The sequence below is a fragment of the Schistocerca gregaria genome, chromosome 8 (genome assembly GCF_023897955.1).
Source record: "Schistocerca gregaria isolate iqSchGreg1 chromosome 8, iqSchGreg1.2, whole genome shotgun sequence".
In the NCBI taxonomy this organism is placed as follows: Eukaryota; Metazoa; Arthropoda; class Insecta; order Orthoptera; family Acrididae; genus Schistocerca; species Schistocerca gregaria.
Window position 1 is genome coordinate 436,017,862 of NC_064927.1, and position 20,994 is coordinate 436,038,855.

At 39.8% G+C, this 20,994-nt stretch overlaps 1 protein-coding gene across 42 annotated transcripts in view; it reads right to left on the reverse strand.

Moving 5' to 3' along the window:
* Positions 1-4,127: 4,127 nt before the first annotated feature.
* Positions 4,128-20,994, reverse strand: part of LOC126283988 (eukaryotic translation initiation factor 4E transporter) — a 246,923-nt gene continuing 230,056 nt past the window's right edge. For 12 of the 42 annotated variants that reach the window (XM_049982494.1, XM_049982487.1, XM_049982492.1 and 9 more), the window contains 3 exons: positions 15,158-15,418; positions 8,046-8,174; positions 4,134-6,470 (listed from right to left, as the gene is read on the reverse strand). In XM_049982494.1, coding sequence (XP_049838451.1) covers positions 6,178-6,470; positions 8,046-8,174; positions 15,158-15,418 — 683 coding nt within the window. In that variant the 3' untranslated portion in view covers positions 4,134-6,177. Of the gene's footprint in view, positions 6,471-8,045; positions 8,175-15,157; positions 15,419-20,994 lie in introns of all 42 variants that reach the window. The other 30 variants (XM_049982523.1, XM_049982524.1, XM_049982521.1 and 27 more) reach the window with 11 other exon arrangements.

Consider the following 20,994-nt stretch of genomic DNA (forward strand, 5'->3'; position numbering starts at 1 on the left):
GTTTATCTTTTAGTGAAATTAAAATAGATACTTCCTACAATTTAGTACGGGTAGAAATTATACTTGACAATAGAAATAAATTACTAATTGGTTCCTTTACTGATCCCTTGATTCAAATTATAAATTGCTGAAGAGGTCAAAGAAAACTTTAGACTCATTTCAAATAGGTACCCCATTCGCACAATTATAGCTGGTGGGGATTTAAATCAACACCTGATAAGTTGGCTAAAATACACATTTAAACTTGGTGGTAGGCATCAAACTTAGTCTCAAATCACTCTAAATGCTTTATCCAAATATTATTTTGAACAGTTAGTTCAGGAACCCTCTCGAAGTGTAAATGGTTGTAAAAACATATTTGACCTCTTGGCAACAAATAATGCTGAGCAAGTAGTGAGCACTATGATGGATACAATAATTAAAACTTTCACTGCGGCATCGGTGCAGGCGCGCAACTCTCAAGTGCGGCCCGGCAACGTGCGAGTGCGGGTCAGTAACTGTGAAACGGCAGGTACCACTCGGAGCCGATGCTCCTAAGCACACCTGTGCTACAGGCTGATGTCAAGACCTTGTAAGATATGTAGGATCACGTTCTATACTGACTTGATGATGACACCCTAGATGCATTACTTTTTCGTTGTCGATTTCCACACAATCGTCGTGATCCGTATCGTCAGATTCTGACCTGTCACGAAACAGATTCGAAAGCTGTGCTTCTACGCTATCACCACACTGCAATTATTCTTTAGCCTCTAAATGACTATCTCCGTGGTATGCCTCGTCCTCACTAGACAGAAAATCACTGTTGTCTAGTAAACTAAGTAACTTTTCCTGTGTCAGTTTAACACTTTTCCTGCTCCTTTTCACATTAGAAGGTCCAGGTGGTTCATTAACCGCCATTACGAACAATATCCGTTCGATAACTGACCACACAAAACAAAAGTTTACACGCTTTGATGCAGCAACTAGACAGTCATCCGACAGTGAGCGCAGACGCTTATCAGCGTCAGCCACACTGGCTTGTGGCTTGTTGTGATGCTTATGAGTGTCAGCCACAGCGAAAGTGTCAATGACCAAAATGTCATTGTAGCATGACTCAACACCATATCCAAATTCATCACGAACAAACGCAAAATATTTACTAAAAAAAAAAAAAAAAATTCACTTGCTGCCTGTCTAAGAGTCTTCAAACCTTCCAAAGTTAGTTAGTTTAGAACAGATGTGGCTTAAATTCAAAGTAACAGTATTGGCATTAAATGAGAAATTTATACCAAACAATTAGAAAACAAAGTATAGATAGCCTACCGCATGGTACACTAGGCAGGTCGGAACATTACCAGAAAAGGAGGAAAAGAAAGAAAAAGATTGCCAAAGTTAAAAGAATGCAAAATCTCCATGAGTGGTGAGGGTTTACTGAAGCCAAAGCTTGGCCATGGACTTCAGTGAGATATGCTTTTATTAGTTTAGTTTCTGCAACAAAATTGTCTCGAAATCTGGCAGAAAACCTATAGTCTCGTATGTAAAGTATACCAGTAGCAAGACACAATCAGTACACTCACTGCATGACAGGGTGATGCCACTGAAGACAGTGCCAATATGACACAGTTACTAAACAACTAAGTAAATAATCAAAAATTCTGATCAGTAACAGATGCCAATAAAAATTGCAAAAGTAGATATCCTTGGCATACTGAAGCAGTTTATATCACTTGATAAAGGCAAGCCTTCTGGTTCAGATTGTATACTAATTAGTTTCCTTTCAGTGTACAGTGGTACTGTAGCTCCATACTGATGTATCATATACAACTTCTTGCTCGACTACAGATTTGTACCTAAAGATTGGAATATTGCAAAACACTGATAGCCAAGAAAGGAAGTAAGAGTTATCAGTTTAATTACATGCCCATATTACTAATGTTGATTAACAGTAGGATTTTGGAATATATACAGTGTTTGAACATGGAGTTATCTCTAAGGAAACGATATATTGACATGTGTCCAACACAGGTTCAGAAAATATTGTTCTTATGAAACACAACTAGCTCTTTATTCTCACAGAGTAATGAGTGTTATTAATGGGGGATGTCAAATTGACTCCATATTTTTTTTTTAGATTTCAAATGCGTGTGAATTCCTAAGGGACCAAACTGCTGAGGTCACCTGTAAATTTTTTTAAGAAGGCTTTTGACATCGTTCCCCGTAAGACACTTAAAATCACATTGCTTGCCTATAGAGTATTGTCTCAGTTGTACGACTGCATTTGTTATTTCCTGTCAGAAAGGTCACTGTTTGTAGTAACTGACGGAACGTTGAGTAAAACTGAAGTGACCTGGCATTCCCCACAGAAGTGCTATAGGCACTCTGCTGTTACTAATCTACATAAACAATTTAGGAGACATTATGCACAGTGCTCTTGCTTTTATTGTTTGCAGGTGATGCTGTAATTTACTGTATCGTAAAGTCATCTGATCAAAACCCAATTAAAAAATGACAGACAATATGCATATGTTATGAAAAATGGCAACTGATTCTAAATAAAGGAAACTGAGTTTACCCATATGAGTATTAAAAGAAATACTAAATTTCAGTTCCACAATAAATCACACAGATCTAAAGGCTGTCTGTTTATAGGAATTACAACTACGAATAGAGAGAATGTTGTGCGGAAGGCAAACCACAGACTTATTTGGCAGAACCCTTATAAGATGCAACAGGTCTACTATACCTATACTACACTTCATTCATCCTTTGCTAGAGTACTGTTGTGCAGTATGGGATCCCTACAAGATAGGATTGACAGGATATTGAAAAAGTCTGAAGACAGGCAGTTCGTTTGGCTGTCATGGATATGATATGAGAGTCACGCGTGGAAATCATTAAAAACAAAGGCTTTTTGTTGCACCAATGTCGTTTCATGAAATTTCCATCATCTAGTTTCTTCAGTCACTCAATCACACCATTGTGCATGCATGCATGCAAGTTCAAGTAGCCAATCAGACAGGGTGTCACCAAATACGTTCATTTTGTTTCCTAAAATCTATCAGAGAGCAGTTAAAAAAAATAAAAAATTGACATAAGATGTTAGTAGGGATCGGATCGAACCCAACCCAAAGGCTGAGCAGTCTCTTACAATGTCTTCTATGCTACGAGAACTAATATTAAACACATCTAGCGGGCCATTTTAATTTGTATACACAACTTCCCAATTGGCTAACTACAATGCTAATTAACTCTGAAACAGTGCAGTGTATCAAATTTTTTTCTTAATTATTTCTCAGCATGACCTGCCCTGCAACATCCCCAAAAGATTTTTTTTCTTCCAGACTGTTTCTGGCCACCCTGTAGATAATTGTGCAGCATCGCACTGACATATTACAGAGTTTTTAGTGGAACAAAAGACTCCTACTTACCACAAGGAAGCAGTCACAGACAGGCATAATGAAAAATAAGACTAGGAATGTTCAGCTTTTGAACCATGGCTGTCAAAATTTCTTAACTGATCATGCTTATTCTCACAGTACTGTGGTACACAGGTTCTTTTGACCTGGTTCATTAATGTTTTGATCACTGTTGCTTGGGATGGCTACTGGAATTTGTGTGAATTTATCAGTGGGCTTTCTGTAGACTGTACCCTGAAGTTCAAGTGAAGTTTTTTTTAGAACCTGTATGTCCAATAATTCTAATGTCTCCAGAAATGGAAGACTAAACATTAGGCGGAGAAATCTCCTTTGGTACACAGCCAAACCTCAAACTAAACTTCCTAGCAGATGGTAAATGAGATAATTTGCTGATTCCAGAAGCTATGGACCATAATTTGGCAATGGATGAAGAAAAGTTAATGATACTGTTAATAAAAATAAGGCTACTGATATCTTTGCTTGCAGGGATAAAACTGCCCTTACAACAAAACAGCAATAATCACTAATTCTACACAGTTTTACAATAATTAAATCTGTGCCTATGAATGAGGGAACTTTAGTTCCTCACTTAAGTGCATTGAATCACTACATTTTTTAAGAACAATGAATTATGAATGTTTACTTTTTCGGATGACAGAATGCAACTTGAAATGAGGGCTTAATTTATGTAAGTCATACAGGGTTTGTTAATAAGGTATAAACAACACATTTCTTTCTTCTCAAAACTTTATGTACATCAGTTTTCTACCACTTTACAATGACAATGACATTTCAAAAGAAAAACAAGAAAACACTGGGAACAATGCCTGGCACAAACTCATTACAATTTTCAACTGTTTCAATGTAATCAATGCTGATAACTGAAAATCATCAATAATGATGAAATTCTATACTACAGTCTTCTGTATTTTCCTCTGGACTATCAGCACCAACTACAATCACCGCAGTGTTACTGTTCGCACTCACAAGTATTAACATTAGTAAGATTTCTACAATATACGCTGAATTTGGTGTGCTCTGGCCCAACATCTGTGCCATTTTCATAAATATTTATATACACATTTATGTACATTATACAGCTGCTCTCTCCGTCACTATAATACATCATCAAAATGTCGTTCTTCTAATACTTTTACTCTATTTTATTTGAAGCAATTTACAGAAAAAGCAGAATATAGCTACACAATTTTCTTCCTATAATGTATCAGTCATGGTCAATCACCCAAGAAACAGATCTCTTATTTCCACAACAATGTACAGTAATCGAAAATATATTTATCACACATTTGTACTTTCATTCAAAATACATACACACACACTTCACTGAACACATGGCCAAACAAGTGCTACAAAATTACTTAGCACAAAACATCACACAAAGCTTTAAAACAGTCTTATATTTTGTCCCTGAAGAAAACCATAATGGAACAGTTTGTTTTCTGTCAACTGGAAACATGTTTGTTGCTTACTGCAATCATAAAAATATTTCCTCAGGCAGCACTGAGCGAAAGAACAAGTCATGGCAGTTTTGTTTAATGTACACACGCATTCAAAATACAAAGGAAAATGAAAGTTTGTAAATCAAGATAAACAACAACATTTTAAAACTTTTTAAGGAATGTCAGTCATAATCACCTCAATTACTTCAAAGAATTTCAACAACATTGAAGAGCAACAATGAAGTAGCATCAAATACAGACAATATTCAGTCGTGCAGAATGTCATTACACTAGAGAACAGTATCGATACAACTTGTTCCACTTTCATACCCAAAAGTATTCTGCTGCTGTTCTTGACAAATTATTACAAGAGTAACCTAACATCACATCAACTTATTATAATAACATTTTAAACTGCATGCAGTTAAGGTAACCTTTTCATTCAACTACAGTTTCTGTGCATGTGTTATAACTGCATGCCTGTGTCTGACATAATGAACTTTGAATATTTAACTATGATAATGAAATACTGCTACACATGCTGAAGTAGAACATGTTCAGTAAAATCAAATTAATGGACTGGAAACATAATAGGCCTCTCAAACCTTTATGTGATGTCTGAAATTTACAGAATATTTAATGCAACTCCTGCACTTAACTCTCTCAACTGATTTGCAAGAAACTGTGCTCACTTATGTAGGAATTCAACAGCTACCATAAGCTTCAGAGCAATTTTCACACATCTGCTCAACACAAAAAATTTAAAATTTTTAAAGTCCTATTCAAGTTGCTTACAATAAAAGTTAAACTCTCATAAGACTAATCACTGTGTTAACATTGGTCTGAACAGAGTGAAGAGTTCTGTAGCACACACTTCAACAGTAGCATTCACATTTACAAAAATTCAGTCTTCTTCTTGGGTTACTTCCACTGCAAGGGATAACAGTTTATGTAAGTAACTTTCATAATATAAACTAAGAAAATTTACAAAATAAGTAGTATAATGCTTAATCACCAGACTTTAAACACATTTGTGTGTCACATGTATAAAGGAAATAAGACCGCATCACCACTACACACAGCACGTTTCTATCTACACAAAAATGTGCACAAGCATATGCACACTCCCCCCCCCCCCCCCCCCCCCACACACACACACGTCAAACTACTAAACTTTCCAGCACCGAAGTTTTCCCCACATTGTGATGATGTCTAACCAATATCTACAGAACTGTTTACTCTTTGGAAGAGATTCTGCACGACAGACTGCACCAGCCTGGGACATAATGAAGTAAATGACAGCAACGAGAAGACAGGTACTAGTTGTGTACGGCAGCGGCAGCTGCAGACTGCTGCAGCCGTTCCAGTTCCTCAAGGCTCAAGACATTTGGAGTTGATGGCACAGGGGGCATATTAGGCAACTGGCCTGCACGTGCTTGGGCCAGCAACTCTGGAGAAAACCAGCGAGCCAACTGGTTACTGGTTGGGGAAGTTGACCTGTTCTGCTGAGGAATTGCACTGTTCCGTGTTACGAGCTGCTGAACTTGTTGTTGCGGCTGTTGCTGGGATGGTCGCTGCAGTCCTCCGGCCAACCGTGACTCTGCAACTGTGCCTAACACATCATTTAAAAGGTAATGTTCATATCACAAATGAAGGATGTCAGTCACAGAGAAACAAAAAATGAATGGAAAAACTACAGAAGCAAACAGAATAACTGTCAGAACTATTACAAAAGATGTTCCCTTGGCATATAGGAATGTCACTGGCAAAATCTATCCTCAGACCAACTTCCACAGATACAATAAACTTCACCAGGTAATGATACCATCTTTGGATTACAATGAAATGAAAGATTTTATGAGGTATTTTGAAGTTCTACTGATTTAGACATCTGTAGTTCAACAACAGAACTTACATTTATATTAGGGAAAAATCCATCCATATCTACACACAGTTTAGTAATCTCTACACATTTCTGTTTAAAGTATCATTTAAAAGGAAAACAAGTGAATAAATAATGTTAAGATGAAAACCTGTCTCTTCCCTGTAGTAACCGATTTAAAAAAAAAAAAAAAAAAAAAAAAAAAAAAAAAAAAAAAAATTGGTTCTCTGTTTAAACGCGCACCCGCACACGCACACATCTTAACAATAATTTGATCTATTTTATAAACATGATGAGTGCTGAGCACTATTACTTAGTAACTGATGGGAGGGGTGGGAGGAGGGTGGGAGGAGGAAGGTGGGGCGGAGGAGGAGGAGGAGGAAACATTAATGGTAGTGAATGGAACAGCTACACCTTTGTTACCAGGGCAATTTGTAGCTGATTAGAAAGACAAGTACCTATGTTCAGCAGGATTTCTTGTACTGGTAAACAGGACGATGGCCACGGCCTGTGACACTGATTTGAAAGTGTCTCAAGATAGTAATACTTAAATTACAGCAAGATTGCCATATTTCTTATGATGGGAGAGTTTAAAAGCCTAAGAGTTCCAAAACTGAAAATTTATTTGAACATAGGTAGTTTAGAAGTAACGGTAACAACTCAAGCAACACTAGAGGTGTTTCTTCGTCAACCAGCACACAACCACGACAATAGTTCGATACCTTTTGGACAAAAACAGATCTATACTATTTGGTTAGTAGTTAGACAACTACATTATTTACACTCTGCCAGAACTTTTCATATAATTTGAAAATATACTTAAACCGTGTTATAATAGCTGCTGCTAAGGGCCCATTACCAAACTACTTTCAATTACATACCATTCCAATAAATGTCTTTTTGCTTTGGATGTGGAGGAGGGCAAGAGCAGATGGCACATTAAGTGATTATACTGAAATGATAGTATAATCTAACTCATCAAGACCCCTACTATGAAAATAGACAGCTATCACAATTATAATTGTGATAATGTTGTTTTCGGTGTGTTCTAGGACGAGACAAAATGAAACACCATTAGTGGCACTGACAACCCTCATACATAGAAATTTATTCTTCCAGCTTCGAATTTCTTGGACATGCCAGCTTTGCATCCAAAAAACCTAGCACTGTTTTTCAAATTTAAATTTTTTTCCCATGCCAGCTGAAGAGACTAAAGTTCAGCATGCAAATGAGTGAAATTAGTCTCCATCATCAACATTAAGACAAAGAACCAGCCTTGTGCAATTAAATATCTTCTGTAATTACCTGGCTTTGAAGTGTTGCGCCCTGTATTATAGTTTTGGTTGGGCAAAATCTGTTGCACAGCAGGACTGATGTTTCGTTGCTGCTGCTGCGACTGCTGATAGCCTACCAGCTGAGCTTGCAGTGTTTGAGCTTGCAAGAGAACACAGTCATCAGTTGCCATGATATTTATTGTTAATCTACATATGTCTTACAACTTAAAAATATAAAGTAACTTGAAAAATTGAATGTGTAATTTCATCATTTCTGATTCCAGGAAATGAGTTTTCCAAAGCACACTTGCGATTCATTTCTCGCCCGAGTCACTTTATCTGTGTCAGCCCGATGCTATTACGGTTCAACTCATGGATGGTGTATGGGAAAAACAGCTGTCTGTACATATTAATATAACTGAATTTTTATAATTTTACCTAGTTAATCAGTACCCAAGGTTTACATTACAAGTAGAAAAAATTAAACAATGGAAACTCTAGGTTGGAATATCAACCACATAAGAAAAATTTACACTCATCAGCCAGAACTTTATGACCACCGACCTACTATTGATATAAACCCATCCAGGCGATAACAGTGTCACCTGGCAAGAAATAACTGCTAGTCAGACATGCACTTTTCATGTAGTATCAGTGAGTGTGCTGTTTGTGTGTAAGAGTGGGAGGTGGTGATTGCCCATAGGCTCAGTATGAGCATTCTGGAAATGAACGACTTGTCAAGTGTTCGATGAGTGTTTTCGTAAGTGTCTTCAACATGTGACTAAACCAAGGTGAAATCACGTCCAGATGATGTTGGGTTGGGTGGCCGCCACTTACTACAAATGTCTGACGATGTAGGCTGAGCATACTGGTAAAACAGGATAGGTGGCGAACTGTGGCGAAACTAACATCAGACTAATGCTGTGCATAGTACAAGTGCGTGTGAACACACACTGCATCGAACCCTCCTAGCAATATGCCTCTGCAGCCAATGACCCATGCATGTGCCGATGTTAACACCACAACATCGACAACTACGACTGAAATGGACAGTGGCAAAGCACTGCATGGCCTGATGAATTCCAATACCTTCTTCATCATGCTGATGGGAGAGCACAAACCAGTCTTCTTCCAGGGAAACAGTTCCATGACACCTGTACTATGGAACGGAGACAAGCTGGTGGTGGCTCCATTTTGCTCTGGGGGGACATTCAAGTGGGCATCCATGGGTCCAGGGGAACTCCAAAAAGTCACCGCGATGGCCAAGGAGTACTGTACACTGGTTTTAGACCACATACACCCTTTCATGACAAACTTGTTTGGCAACGGCAGCAGCAGTTTTCAACAAGCAACAATATAAAGTGCCACATTAAAAGGGCAAAAGTGTGATGGAGTGGTTCAAGGAACACAGTGGTGAGTTCACTTGACGCACTGGTCCCCACACTCATCAAATCTGAACCCAATGTAACATCTCTGGGATTCAAACGTGGCATCAGAGCTAACTGCCTCCCTCCCCAGAATTTCCAGGAATTGAGTGAGTGTGTGTGTGTGTGTGTGTGTGTGTGTGTGTGTGTGTGTGTGTGTGTGTGGCGCCAACTCCCTCCAGCGACCTACCATGGCCTCACTGCTTCCACACCACGATGGATCGCCGCTCTCATCCAGGCCAAATATGCACATACTGGCTATTAGGTAGGTGGTTATGATGTGCTGCCTATTCAGTGTAGATTGCCATCATTGTAAAAAGATGATGTGTAAAGTTGCAGATAAGCACAATTGAGACAATTACCCACCAGCTTTAGGCCAAAGCCTTCTTCAGGAAAGAAAATAGACACACATTCATTCACACAAGCATACCTCATGCACACACAAATGCTATCTCCAAAAGCTCGGCCCACAATGAAAGTGTCATGTAGAAGGGAAACAGCAATCTTGATGGGGCTGGGAAGGGGAAGGGACGGAAGGGTATAGGTGGGGGAAGAGAAGAGTGCTATTTAGTGGAGCGTACAGAGACTAGACTGCCAACAGGCACAATTTCTGGATGCAGTGGGATGGGAAGGGAACTGGGAGGAAGGGGGATTGAAAAGGGTGAGGAGCAGGGAAAGGGAAAGATGGGTGGGTGTATGGCGGAGGGTGACACACAAAGAGGGCGAGGAGAAGAGAACAGAGAGGGAATAGAAACTGTTGGGAGGAGGGTGTGCATTTCAGAAGGAGTTATAAGGATAACTCCCATCTGGGCAGTTCAGAAAATCTGGTGGTTGAGAGGAGTATCCAAATGGCTAGAGTAGTAAAGCAGCCACTGGAATCTAGGATATTATGTTCTGCTGCATGTTGTCACAGGGTGGGTTATCTAGCTCTTGCACAAAGTTTGTAGGTAGCCATTCCATCCTAGTGAACAGCTGGTTGGTAGTCACACCAATATAAAAAGCTCTGCAGTGACTGCAGCAGAGCTAGTATATGATATGGCTGCTTGAACAGGTGGCCCGGCCTCTGGTGGGGTAGGATAAGCCTGTGACAGCACTGGAATAGAGAAGTGCTGGGTTGGTGGATTGGGCAAGTACTGCACCTAGGTATTCCAGAAGGATATGATCCCTTTGGCAAGGGGTTGGGATTGGGAGTAGCATAGGGATGGACTCGGATCTTGCAGAGGTTGGGTGGGCAATGGAACAACTGTAGGAGGCCAAGGGAAAATCTTGGATAGGACATCTCTTATTTCAGGGCATGATGATATGTATGATATGTAATCAATGCCCTGGGAAAGAATGTGGTTCATTTGTTCCAATCTGATGTGGTATTGAGTGACCTAGGGGTACCCTGTTGTAGCTGCTTCTTGACTGTGATGGGAAGATTTGGGGAGGGGGGGAGGGGAATGGCACAGGAAATTGATTGTGTACTATGTCTGGGGGATAGAGTGACTGTAAAATTAGTGGTGAGACCTTCAGCATGCTAGAAAAGGGAGTTCTTGTCACTGCACATATGCAACCATAAGTAGCAAAGCATAAGGGTGGGTATTTTTAGTGTGAAAGAGATGACAGCTGTCAAAATGCAAGTACTAGTGGTGGTTGATGGGTTTAATGTGGGCAAAGGTGTTGATGTAGCAATCAGGGAAGATGTGGTGAACGTCCAGTAAGACAGCGTGCTGGGTTGAGAGGACCATGTGAAGCAGATGGGAGATAAAACTGAATCCCTGGCTCTCCAGCACCTGGAGCAGCATTCCAGACACCACCTCCATAAAATCCCTCCCATACAGCCTGGTCACCCATGGATGGCATATCTGCAGTGTCAAGGACTCCCTTACCCAATATGCTGAATGTCTCCCAAGGCCTTCACAGACAACAGGCACTATCCCAAGACCTAGCCCACAAACAGATCATCCATGCCATTTTGCCTCACACCCTCACTCTTCCCATCATCCCCAAGAAGCGACAACTATGAAGAGACCCCTTTGTCATCCAATACCACTATGGACTGGAACAAATGAATGCCATCCTTCACCAGAGTTTTGATTACACATCATCATGCCCTGAAATTAGTGACATCCTACTCATGATCCTTCCCTTGAGCTTCGAAAGCTGTGTTCCACCACCTACCCAACCTCCGAAAATTCTTATTCCACCCCTATGCTACTCCCAAACCCACCCCCTTGCTGCAGGGATCGTATCCCTTTGGAAGACTTAGATGCAATACTTGCCTAATCCAACCACTCAGCACTTTCTATTGCAGTCCTGTCACCGGCTTATCCTACCCTACCAGAAGCCAGCCACCTGTAAAAGCAACCACATCATACTCGAGCTCTGCTGCAATCATTGCACTGCTTTTTATATTGGTGTGACTGCCAACCAACTGTCCACCTGGATGAATGGCCACCAAACTGTGCCCAAGACCAAGGTAACCTAGCCTGTGGCACAACCTCCAGCTGAACATAATATGCTCGATTTCAGTATGTACTTTACTACCCTAGCCATTTGGATCTTCCCCTCAACAACCAGGTTTTCTGAAGTGCAAATGTGGGAGTTACCCTTTTAAAGTGCACCCTCCCCCTAATAGTTTCCACCCCCTCTCTTCTCCTCTTCCTCTCACCCTCTGTGTGCTGCCCTCCACCAACGCATCCTTGTTTTTCCCATTTGCATGTCATCCCCCCCCCCCCCCCCCCACCCTCCTGATGCTGCACCTTTTAGCAATCTAGTTACTGCATGCTCCACCAAACAGTGCTCCTAGTGCTCCCCCCCCCCCCCCCCCTCATATTATTCTCTCCCTTCCCCTTCCACTCCAGATTGCTGCTTCTATTCTGTGTGACAGTTGCATTCTGGTCTTCACTGCCTGAGATGGTGATCAGGTGTATTTGAGATGTGCTTGTGTGTGTAAATGGTGTTCCTTTTTTTGAAGAAGGCTTTGGCTGAAAGATAATGTGTGTCTTTTCATTGAGCCTGTTCGTAACTTGTTATCTTTATGGTTAGTAGCACTGTATCTTTCCCTTATACTGAAAAATGAATGAAAGCATCTTTTGCCTCAAGTTTAAGAAACCATCTCCCTGTAGCACAGTTTCTTTCCAGCACCCACCTTTAGTCTTTATTGGAGCCTTTACATAACAATACTGACTGAACAAATCCAATTAGATGGCATTCATTTTCAGCAAACAAATAACTTCTATTTATATTATTCTGGGCCTGCTGCATAGTTATGTCTTCAGGACACCGTATAGGGTGCCCCACATAAAACCAGTACGCCTTACATGCCAGTTGAATTGCTTGTGAAGTGCCAACACTGTCTCTAAAGACAGCTATACTGCATTTTATCAAAGTTGAGTGTAGCTATGTGCTCATGCATCAGTAGTTGTAAATAACTTATATTGTTCACTTGTTACAAAAATGTGGCTGCCTGCATTAGAACAGCTAACTGATGTGGAGTGTTACATGAAGGCGGGCTCCATTAAGGAACGTGTAGAAATGTTTCAAGTGATGTATCCTGGTAGGAAACTCCCACGACCATCACTATTCAAGGTCTGTAAAAGTAATGGAGGACTGTATGATCTGTTCAAAATGTTCAGTGGAATCTGTGACCAACAGTGCGGACCCCTGAAACTACAGACAAAATTCACATGGGCATTAAGGCACGTCAGTAAGGAGGTTATCATAGCAGGTTGGTGTATCTACAGCATTGCGTCAATGTGTACTAGAAGATGATGAAATTAAAAGCCTATAGCATGAGCGTAGAGCAAGAGTAGAAATTTGAGTATCAAAAAAGTCAATTATAGTAGTTGGCCGTTAACATCTACTGCAAATGGTTACTTCAACCCCCTGCTTTACTTAACGAGGCCCGAGGCCTGGTTTATTTGTCACTGTGGATACTGGTCACAGGACAACCAAAGTCTTCTGGATGAAGAACCTCTCATTGTTGGGCACGTGCATCACTGGACTCGTATTTTTCAATTACACTTAACAGCCTCTGATACTTTATGTGATCAAAAGTATCCGGACATCTGGCAAAAAATGACTTACAAGTTTGTGGTGCCCTACGTCGGTAATGCTGGAATTCAGTATGGTGTTGGCCCACCCTTAGCCTTTATGACAACTTCCACTCTTGCAGGAATACGTTCAATCAGTTGGTGGAGGGTCTCTCGGGGAATGGCAGCCCATTCTTCACAGAATGCTGCATTGAGGAGAGGTATCAATCTGTCAGTGAGGCCAGGCACGAAGTCAGCATTCCAAAATATCCTAAAGGTTTTCTATTGGATTCAGGTCAGGACCCTGTGCAAGCCAGTCCATCGCAGATATATTATTGCCATGTAACCACTCCGCCACAGGCAATCGCCATCCCCGAATTGATCTTCAAGTGGGAAGGAAGAAGTTGCTTAACACATTAATGTAGGCCTGTGCTGTGATAGTGCCACACAACAACAAGAATTGCAAGCCCCCTCCATGAAGAACGCGACCACACCATAACACCACTGCCTCCAAATTTTACTGTTGGCACTACACCCACTGGCTGGTGACGTTCACCGGGCATTCGCCATACCCACACCCTGCCATCTGATTGCCACATTACGTACTGTGATTCGCCACTCCAGACAATGTTTTTCCACTGTTTAATTGTCCAATGTTTCCACTCCTTACACCAAGTGAGGTGTCGTTTGGCATTTACCGGCGTGATGTGTGGCTTCTGAGCGGCCGCTCGACCATGAAATCGAAGTTTTCTCACCCTCCATCTAGCTTTCTTAGTACTTGCAATTGATTCTGATGCAGTTTGGAATTACTGTGTGATGGTCTGGATACATGTCTGCCTATTACAAATTATGACAATCTTCAACTATCAGCGGTCTCTCAGTCAACATAGAACGTCAGCCTGTACACTTTTGTGCTGTATGTGTCAACTTTTGACAAAATACACTATGTTCCAATGATTTTTGTTTTAGAAAGTGTACACAAATGACCTAGTCTGATAATCGAGGCCCTTCAAGTAATAATCTAGTTAGGAATTTTTAATGTTACTTTAGCAATTACACCAGGGGGTGTACAGAGTTGCTAGACTCGTGGGCTACAAACCCCTACAGACTACATAAGAATTGCAAGAAAAAAAGCAACAACAACAACAACAACAACAACAACAACAACAACAACAACAACAACTACTACTACTACTAAAAAACAGGTATTTCTGTCAACCTGTAAGCATTCACAGAAATACATAAAATTGTTGCTTACACCTTTGTGGCAAAAAGTTCTGTTCACTAATGAATAGTCTGATGAAGCTCACCAACTCTGGGTATGTCGTCTTTGTACTGCAGAATACACAAAAAACCCAACACTGAACAATATCATTCCCTGCAGCCCCACATATAGCTCTTGTTATTGCAACTGCTTTGTTGCGCAAGTTCAAAAATAACTTGTCATAAATGACATTATTCCGAATTGGGGTCCTACTAGGCCAGTGGCAGCTAGACTGGCAGGGCTCAAAAGAATTTAGATCTAAAAGAACCATCCTTTTCCTTTCCAGAAAGGAATGGAAGGTGAATAAAAAAAGTTACTAGAAGGAACAGTGAGTGGCAGGTAAACATCAGATCAATGGCATGCCACATATGGCATACCTGAACTATGTATGCCTGAAATTGTGAAATTGTTTTACGAACAGTTACAAACATTAATTTACCTCTTGCCCCAGGATGATTTTGTGTTACTGGTGGAGGTGGCCTCTGCATCATCATTAAGGAGTTTAACTGTTGTGTGGCCACAGCAGCTGCTACATTCTGAGGGTGTGTCACCAGTTTTGATCGTGTTGCTCCTACATTACTACCGTAACTTCCACTGCCCTGCAGAACAACATTATGGCGCTGTTGATGGATTTGTTGCTGTTGGTAGTCTATACTTGACCCGTAATGGAAATTACCATTTCCTTTCACAATTGGACGACCTGCAACATACAAAGCAGTAACAATATATCAATTAAGGACTAAATGTGTATCATCAAAATGATTTCATGTGCTATTAAAAAAAGAATTCCCTTTCACCTAAAAGAATTTGAGAAAATCACTCAACTGAAATTTGCTGGTTTTTAAGATATAGGGTGAGAGAAGTAATATAAATTGTGTACAAGTATCAAAGTGGGGATGAAGGGAAGTAAGAATGAAAGATTAAGAGAAATGCTAGCATTAAAAAGCATATAAAGCAGGAGTGTAGACTTTAGCCCCTTCTGTTCAATGTACATATGAAAGGTTCACGAGTGGAATTAAAATGCAGCATAAAAGAATATAATTATAAAGTTTCACTGATGACACTGTGATCAGCAGTGAAAGTGAGTAAGAATTACAGGACCTGTTAAATTGACTGACACACTGAACACAATAAACTGAGTAAACAGAAGGATGACTAAAGTAATGAACAGCTGAAGTCAAATTAGTGAAACTTATCTAAACATACAAAGATAAGAAATTCTGGTACCTTGTAAGTAACGAATACCGGACACAAAACAAGGGCATAACAGAAGCACAAAAGCACAGAGAGAGCTTTCCTCATTATAAGCGAGTCGAAATATTGACCATACACCTAACGAAGTTTCTGTGAATGTAAGTCTAGGCCACACCATTATCTGTAAGTGAATGGTGAAGTGTGGGAAAACCAGAAGAGAGCAAAAGCTACACATCTGAGGTGTTACAGGATGATACTGAAAATTTAGTAGATATATAGGAACTGAGGTAGTTTTTCACAGACTCCATGAGGAAAATAATATATGGAAAACCCTGACTAAATAAAGGTAAAGGATGACAGCACATGTGTTACGACACAAGGGAATAATTACCAGGATACTAGAGGAAGCTATAGAGAACAAAAACTATAGGGGGAGACAGATGAATTTATTCAACAAATAACTAGAAGAGTAGGCGCAGGAGAGAACAACCTCAAGTAAGTTAGAAGACTGACAAATGTCTGCTCTTTTACTTCACACTGAGTATTAGTTGTGCAAGACCTCACTCTGCCATGCACAAACAACCAATGACTAACTTTCTATTAATTCATCTGGTAACCTCATTCCTCCCCTGTCATTGCAATTGCGCTTAAATGCATAAACCTGACAATTTCTGACTGCACTGCTGAGGTTTCGACTTGCCGACTGTCGTCATCCAATGAACTACGGTTTTACTACGTGCTAGATTAATTGGACCACACAGTGATTAAATACTCTGAAAATGACTCTGCTGAATTTTTTTTTCTCAAGCATTTAAAGGGCATTTTCCTACCACGTGTGTTTATGTGCCACACCCACTTTTCTGTCATCCACTTTTCTGCATGTATTTTAGATCTTTATATCCCCTACATTGCAGTTTATGGATTTTATTTCACTCCTGAGTGTGTTGGCTATCCTTGGTATGCAACAGTCATTCTTTTGTTTCTGCTGTTTGTAAACAACACGCTTTCAAACACGTGGTTAGTTTTGTTCAAGTGTGATCATGAGTAGTAGTTATACTTACGTTTGCAGTTCTAGCCTACGTGTGTTTTGTTGTGTTTATTGAAGATGAAACCAAAAGGCATTTTCAAGGAACGGCAATTTAGAGGAAACAAGTTCAGAAAGCTTTCTGTACAAGAGGTTATGTCACCTGGCAAAAATGTTTTTAATTTTAATTCTTCAACAAGTGCATCATTAAAGAAGCTCTCACCATTTAATGAGAGTTACAACGAATTTACTGTACATGACAATGGGTGCAGAAACATTATTATAAATTTGAGAATATCATCATATATAATTTCTAAATTTGTGCAATGTAGACAGCGTGGTGAGTCGCAGAGTGTGAAAATTTGTGAGAGTGCCAGTGGGAGAAAAGGTCTAGCAATTGCTTTGGATTTAATTTGCACTAAATGCTCAGCTGTGATCTCATTTACGAGTTCTTCAAAACTTATGAAATCAATATTAGATTAGTTTATGCCTTACAATCCATTGGCAAGGGCATGGCTGCAGGGAGAACATTTTGTTCAGTCATGAACTTACATCAACCACCACATTTGAAAAACTGATGGCAATATCAGAGAAAGCTGTATTGAGGTCAGTGAGGAAAGCATGAAACTGGCTGCTAGGGAATCAGTGGAAGAAAATGATGGATGTTTGGATATTGCAGTTGCACTTGATGGAAGTGGGCAGAAAAAGAGGACAAACTTCTCTGAATGGAGTAGTGACTGCCATGAGAGTAGACACCGGTAAAATGCTAGATGTGGAGATAATGTCTAAATATTGCAAATGTTGTAAAGTCAACGAACATAAAGAACACAATTGTGTGGCTAATTTTAGAGGAACAAGTGGTGGTATGGAAGTTCACGGAGTACAACAAATATTTCATCGCTCTCTAGAAACAAGAGGCATATGGTATGCCAAATATTTGGGCGATGGTGACAATAAGGCATACAACAATGTGGTTAACTTTAAGCCACATCAAGATGACATTATCAGCAAAATAGAATGTGTAGGCCATGTTCAAAAACATTTGGGAACATGGCTGAGACAACTAGCTGTTGATATGACATGGAAAAAATTAGAAGATGGAAAATTGTTGACCAGACAGGGTCGGTTAACTAAAAAAAACTGAAATAGAAAACTTGCATGTATACTATGGGCAGGCAACTAGGAGAAATAAAGAAAATCTGGAGGCAACGAAGAGAGAAGTTTGGGTACTATTCTTCCATAAGTCCTCTACTGGTGATAAGCCATGTCATGGGTTGTGTCCATCAGGAGAAAATTCGTGGTGCAAATACAATAGGGATCAGGCAACTCACTAACATTCTCTTCCTGATGCTGTTATTACAGCAATTAAACCTATTTTAGGAGACGTTGCCCATACAGACATTTCTTTAGGGGGTCAGGATGAGCCGATACAGAACCCAAATGAATGTTTCACAATGAAACTAGGTGTTCATGATGCTGTTATTAAATTCAATTGTGGTAATATTGGGAAGTGTTGGGTACTGAAAAAGCTTGGAATTAATCCTGGTGAAAATACGATCACTGGGCTGAAACACTGCGGTAAAATAAGGATAGCCGATGCAGACAGGTCTGCATCTAATACGGCCAAGAAAGCAAGACAAACATCCAGGAAGGTGAAAAGAAGCCAAAGACTTTTGGAGGATAAAGAAGGGCCATCATATGCAGCAGGACAGTTTTAATTAACTGTAAATAACAAATTTCAAAAGTTTTTTCTTTAAAGTCAGTTTCCCGCAAACTAAAATTTTCAGTACATATGCCCCATTATATTAGAAACTATCATAGATAAATGAATGAAATTTTCAGAGTGTCTGCATAACATAAAAAGCCACCGCTTGTACTACATTCATTAATATTCCCCATTAGGAAGTTCACAAAAAATATTTTTCCAAAACTATAAAATGGATAAAGTAGATTTTAGTACAGTTGACTATCAGAATCATGTAACACACAGTAAAAATATTAAGGTCCTGCATCAAATTGTTAATACAGGCAAGTATTTGACCTATTTCTGAAAAAACTTAGGTTAGATAGGCAGGGAGTGGTCCTCTTAATGTGTTATCAATTTCCACTTACTTCGAACACACTCCTGTTTTATATACTGGGAACAAATTTGTATCCTATGAAGTGAATGATTACCTTTCTATTGCAAAGGATTTTTGAAACGTACTTTGTTGTATTAACCTTTGTTCTTAATACCGTAAGCGGAGGTGGTTTTGTGACTGCCGGGGTGACGTGAACTTTTTCAAGGAGTTTAAATATTGCGCCATTTCTGCACTTGCCACAGGGCTATGAGCGATTCTGTCAGATGCCTAGCAAATGCTGCTATCTGTTGGTCATCACTTGCACTTCCACACAGTCATGGCTGCTACAGTGGTTTAGTTTAAACGTGTGTTTTTCTTCCCAGGAGGAAACCTGCTAACTTTGTACTGCACAACGTTCAACTCACTTGCTTGTGTTTCTACAGGTAATTATATTAATAACCATGTTTGTTGGCAATCATTTAATGTTTAAAGAACTTAAATATATTCTTTTGGTGTAAAGTTATACAGACATAACCAAAATTTCTAAGGTTGATGGGGTGACAGACAGATGCAGTTTGTCACAAAGACATCCCACAACATTTTTTTCTAACATTTTATGTTTTTCCCAGTTTATTGTCAGTTGAGGCAACTATATTGAAAGTCCAGGATGCCGAGGAAATATGTGAGAAGGATTGGGAGTTGTTCTTACCGCAATTATACTGAGGAAACTCTGGCAGACGCTGTCAAACAGGTTTTGGAGAAACTTATCACAGAAGTTTCCTGCAGGTCAGTAACTTACTCATGAACGGAATTACTAAGAAAAGATGTTATTACAATGCACAATATTAATTTATCTGTTCTTCTCAGGTACAAAGTTCATAAGAACACACTGTGGCTGAAAACAAAAGAGGCCCAAAATGTTCCAGTTGCATCAGCAGTACCAGTGAGAACACCACGTGGTCAGCAAGTTTTTACAGACTATAAGGAAATGGAATTTGCAGTACATGCGGTTGCCATGCTCTACATATGGGTTTCCAATTACCTGTTTTGATCTTCGCTGCATTGCTAAGAGCTATCTGGATAGGACAGGGCGAAAAGTACCTGCTTTGGAAATAATTTTCCTGTCAGAGATTGGGCCAAATCTTTTATGAAAGATCACAAATGTTTCATTTCACTAAGAACTGCCAAAAATATTACCTAATCAAGGGCTTCAACTGATGAAAATGTAATTAATGATTTCTTTTCAAATCTTGAGAAGGAGATTGCTGGTGTACCTCCACAACAAATTTGGAACTATGATGAAACCAATCTCGTTCATGACCCAGGAAACAAAAAGGTGGTCACACAGCAAGGATACAAGTATCCAGAGCAAATTCTAAACTCTGGAAAGGCTTCCACATTGTTGATGTTTTGTGGGAATGCTGCGGGGAATCTAGCACCTTTATATATTAAATATAATATTTGGTCCACTTGGACTGAAAATGGACCAAATGAGTCTAGATACAATAAACCAAATCTGGGTGGTTTGGTCACCAGGTTTTTTGAAGACTGGTTCATTTCTCTCATGTTGCCTATTTTGAAGGAACAAATGGGTGTCAAAGTATTGATAGGAGATAATCTGAGCTCCCACATCAATTTGGAAGTGCTACGTCAGTGTGAGGACAACGAAATCAAATTTATAGCCCTCCCACCAAACACAACCCACCTTCTGCAACCTCTAGATGTAGCATTTTTCCGCCCTTTGAAAGGCCATTGGAGGGAAATACTTTCTTCATGGAAGCAGATGCTCATCTGTTCCCAAGGATCAGTTTCCTGGTCTGTTGAAGCAGCTTGTGGAAGCCATGGAATCGAACATAGAAAAAAAGAAAAAAATCTGAAGTCTGGTTTCCGCAAAACAGAAATTTTTCCACTAAACAAACAGCAGTTTTGTCAAGACTTCCTAAAGCTAACCTAGAAAACAACATGGGTGATATGGCAGACCTCATTGGAGAATCTTTT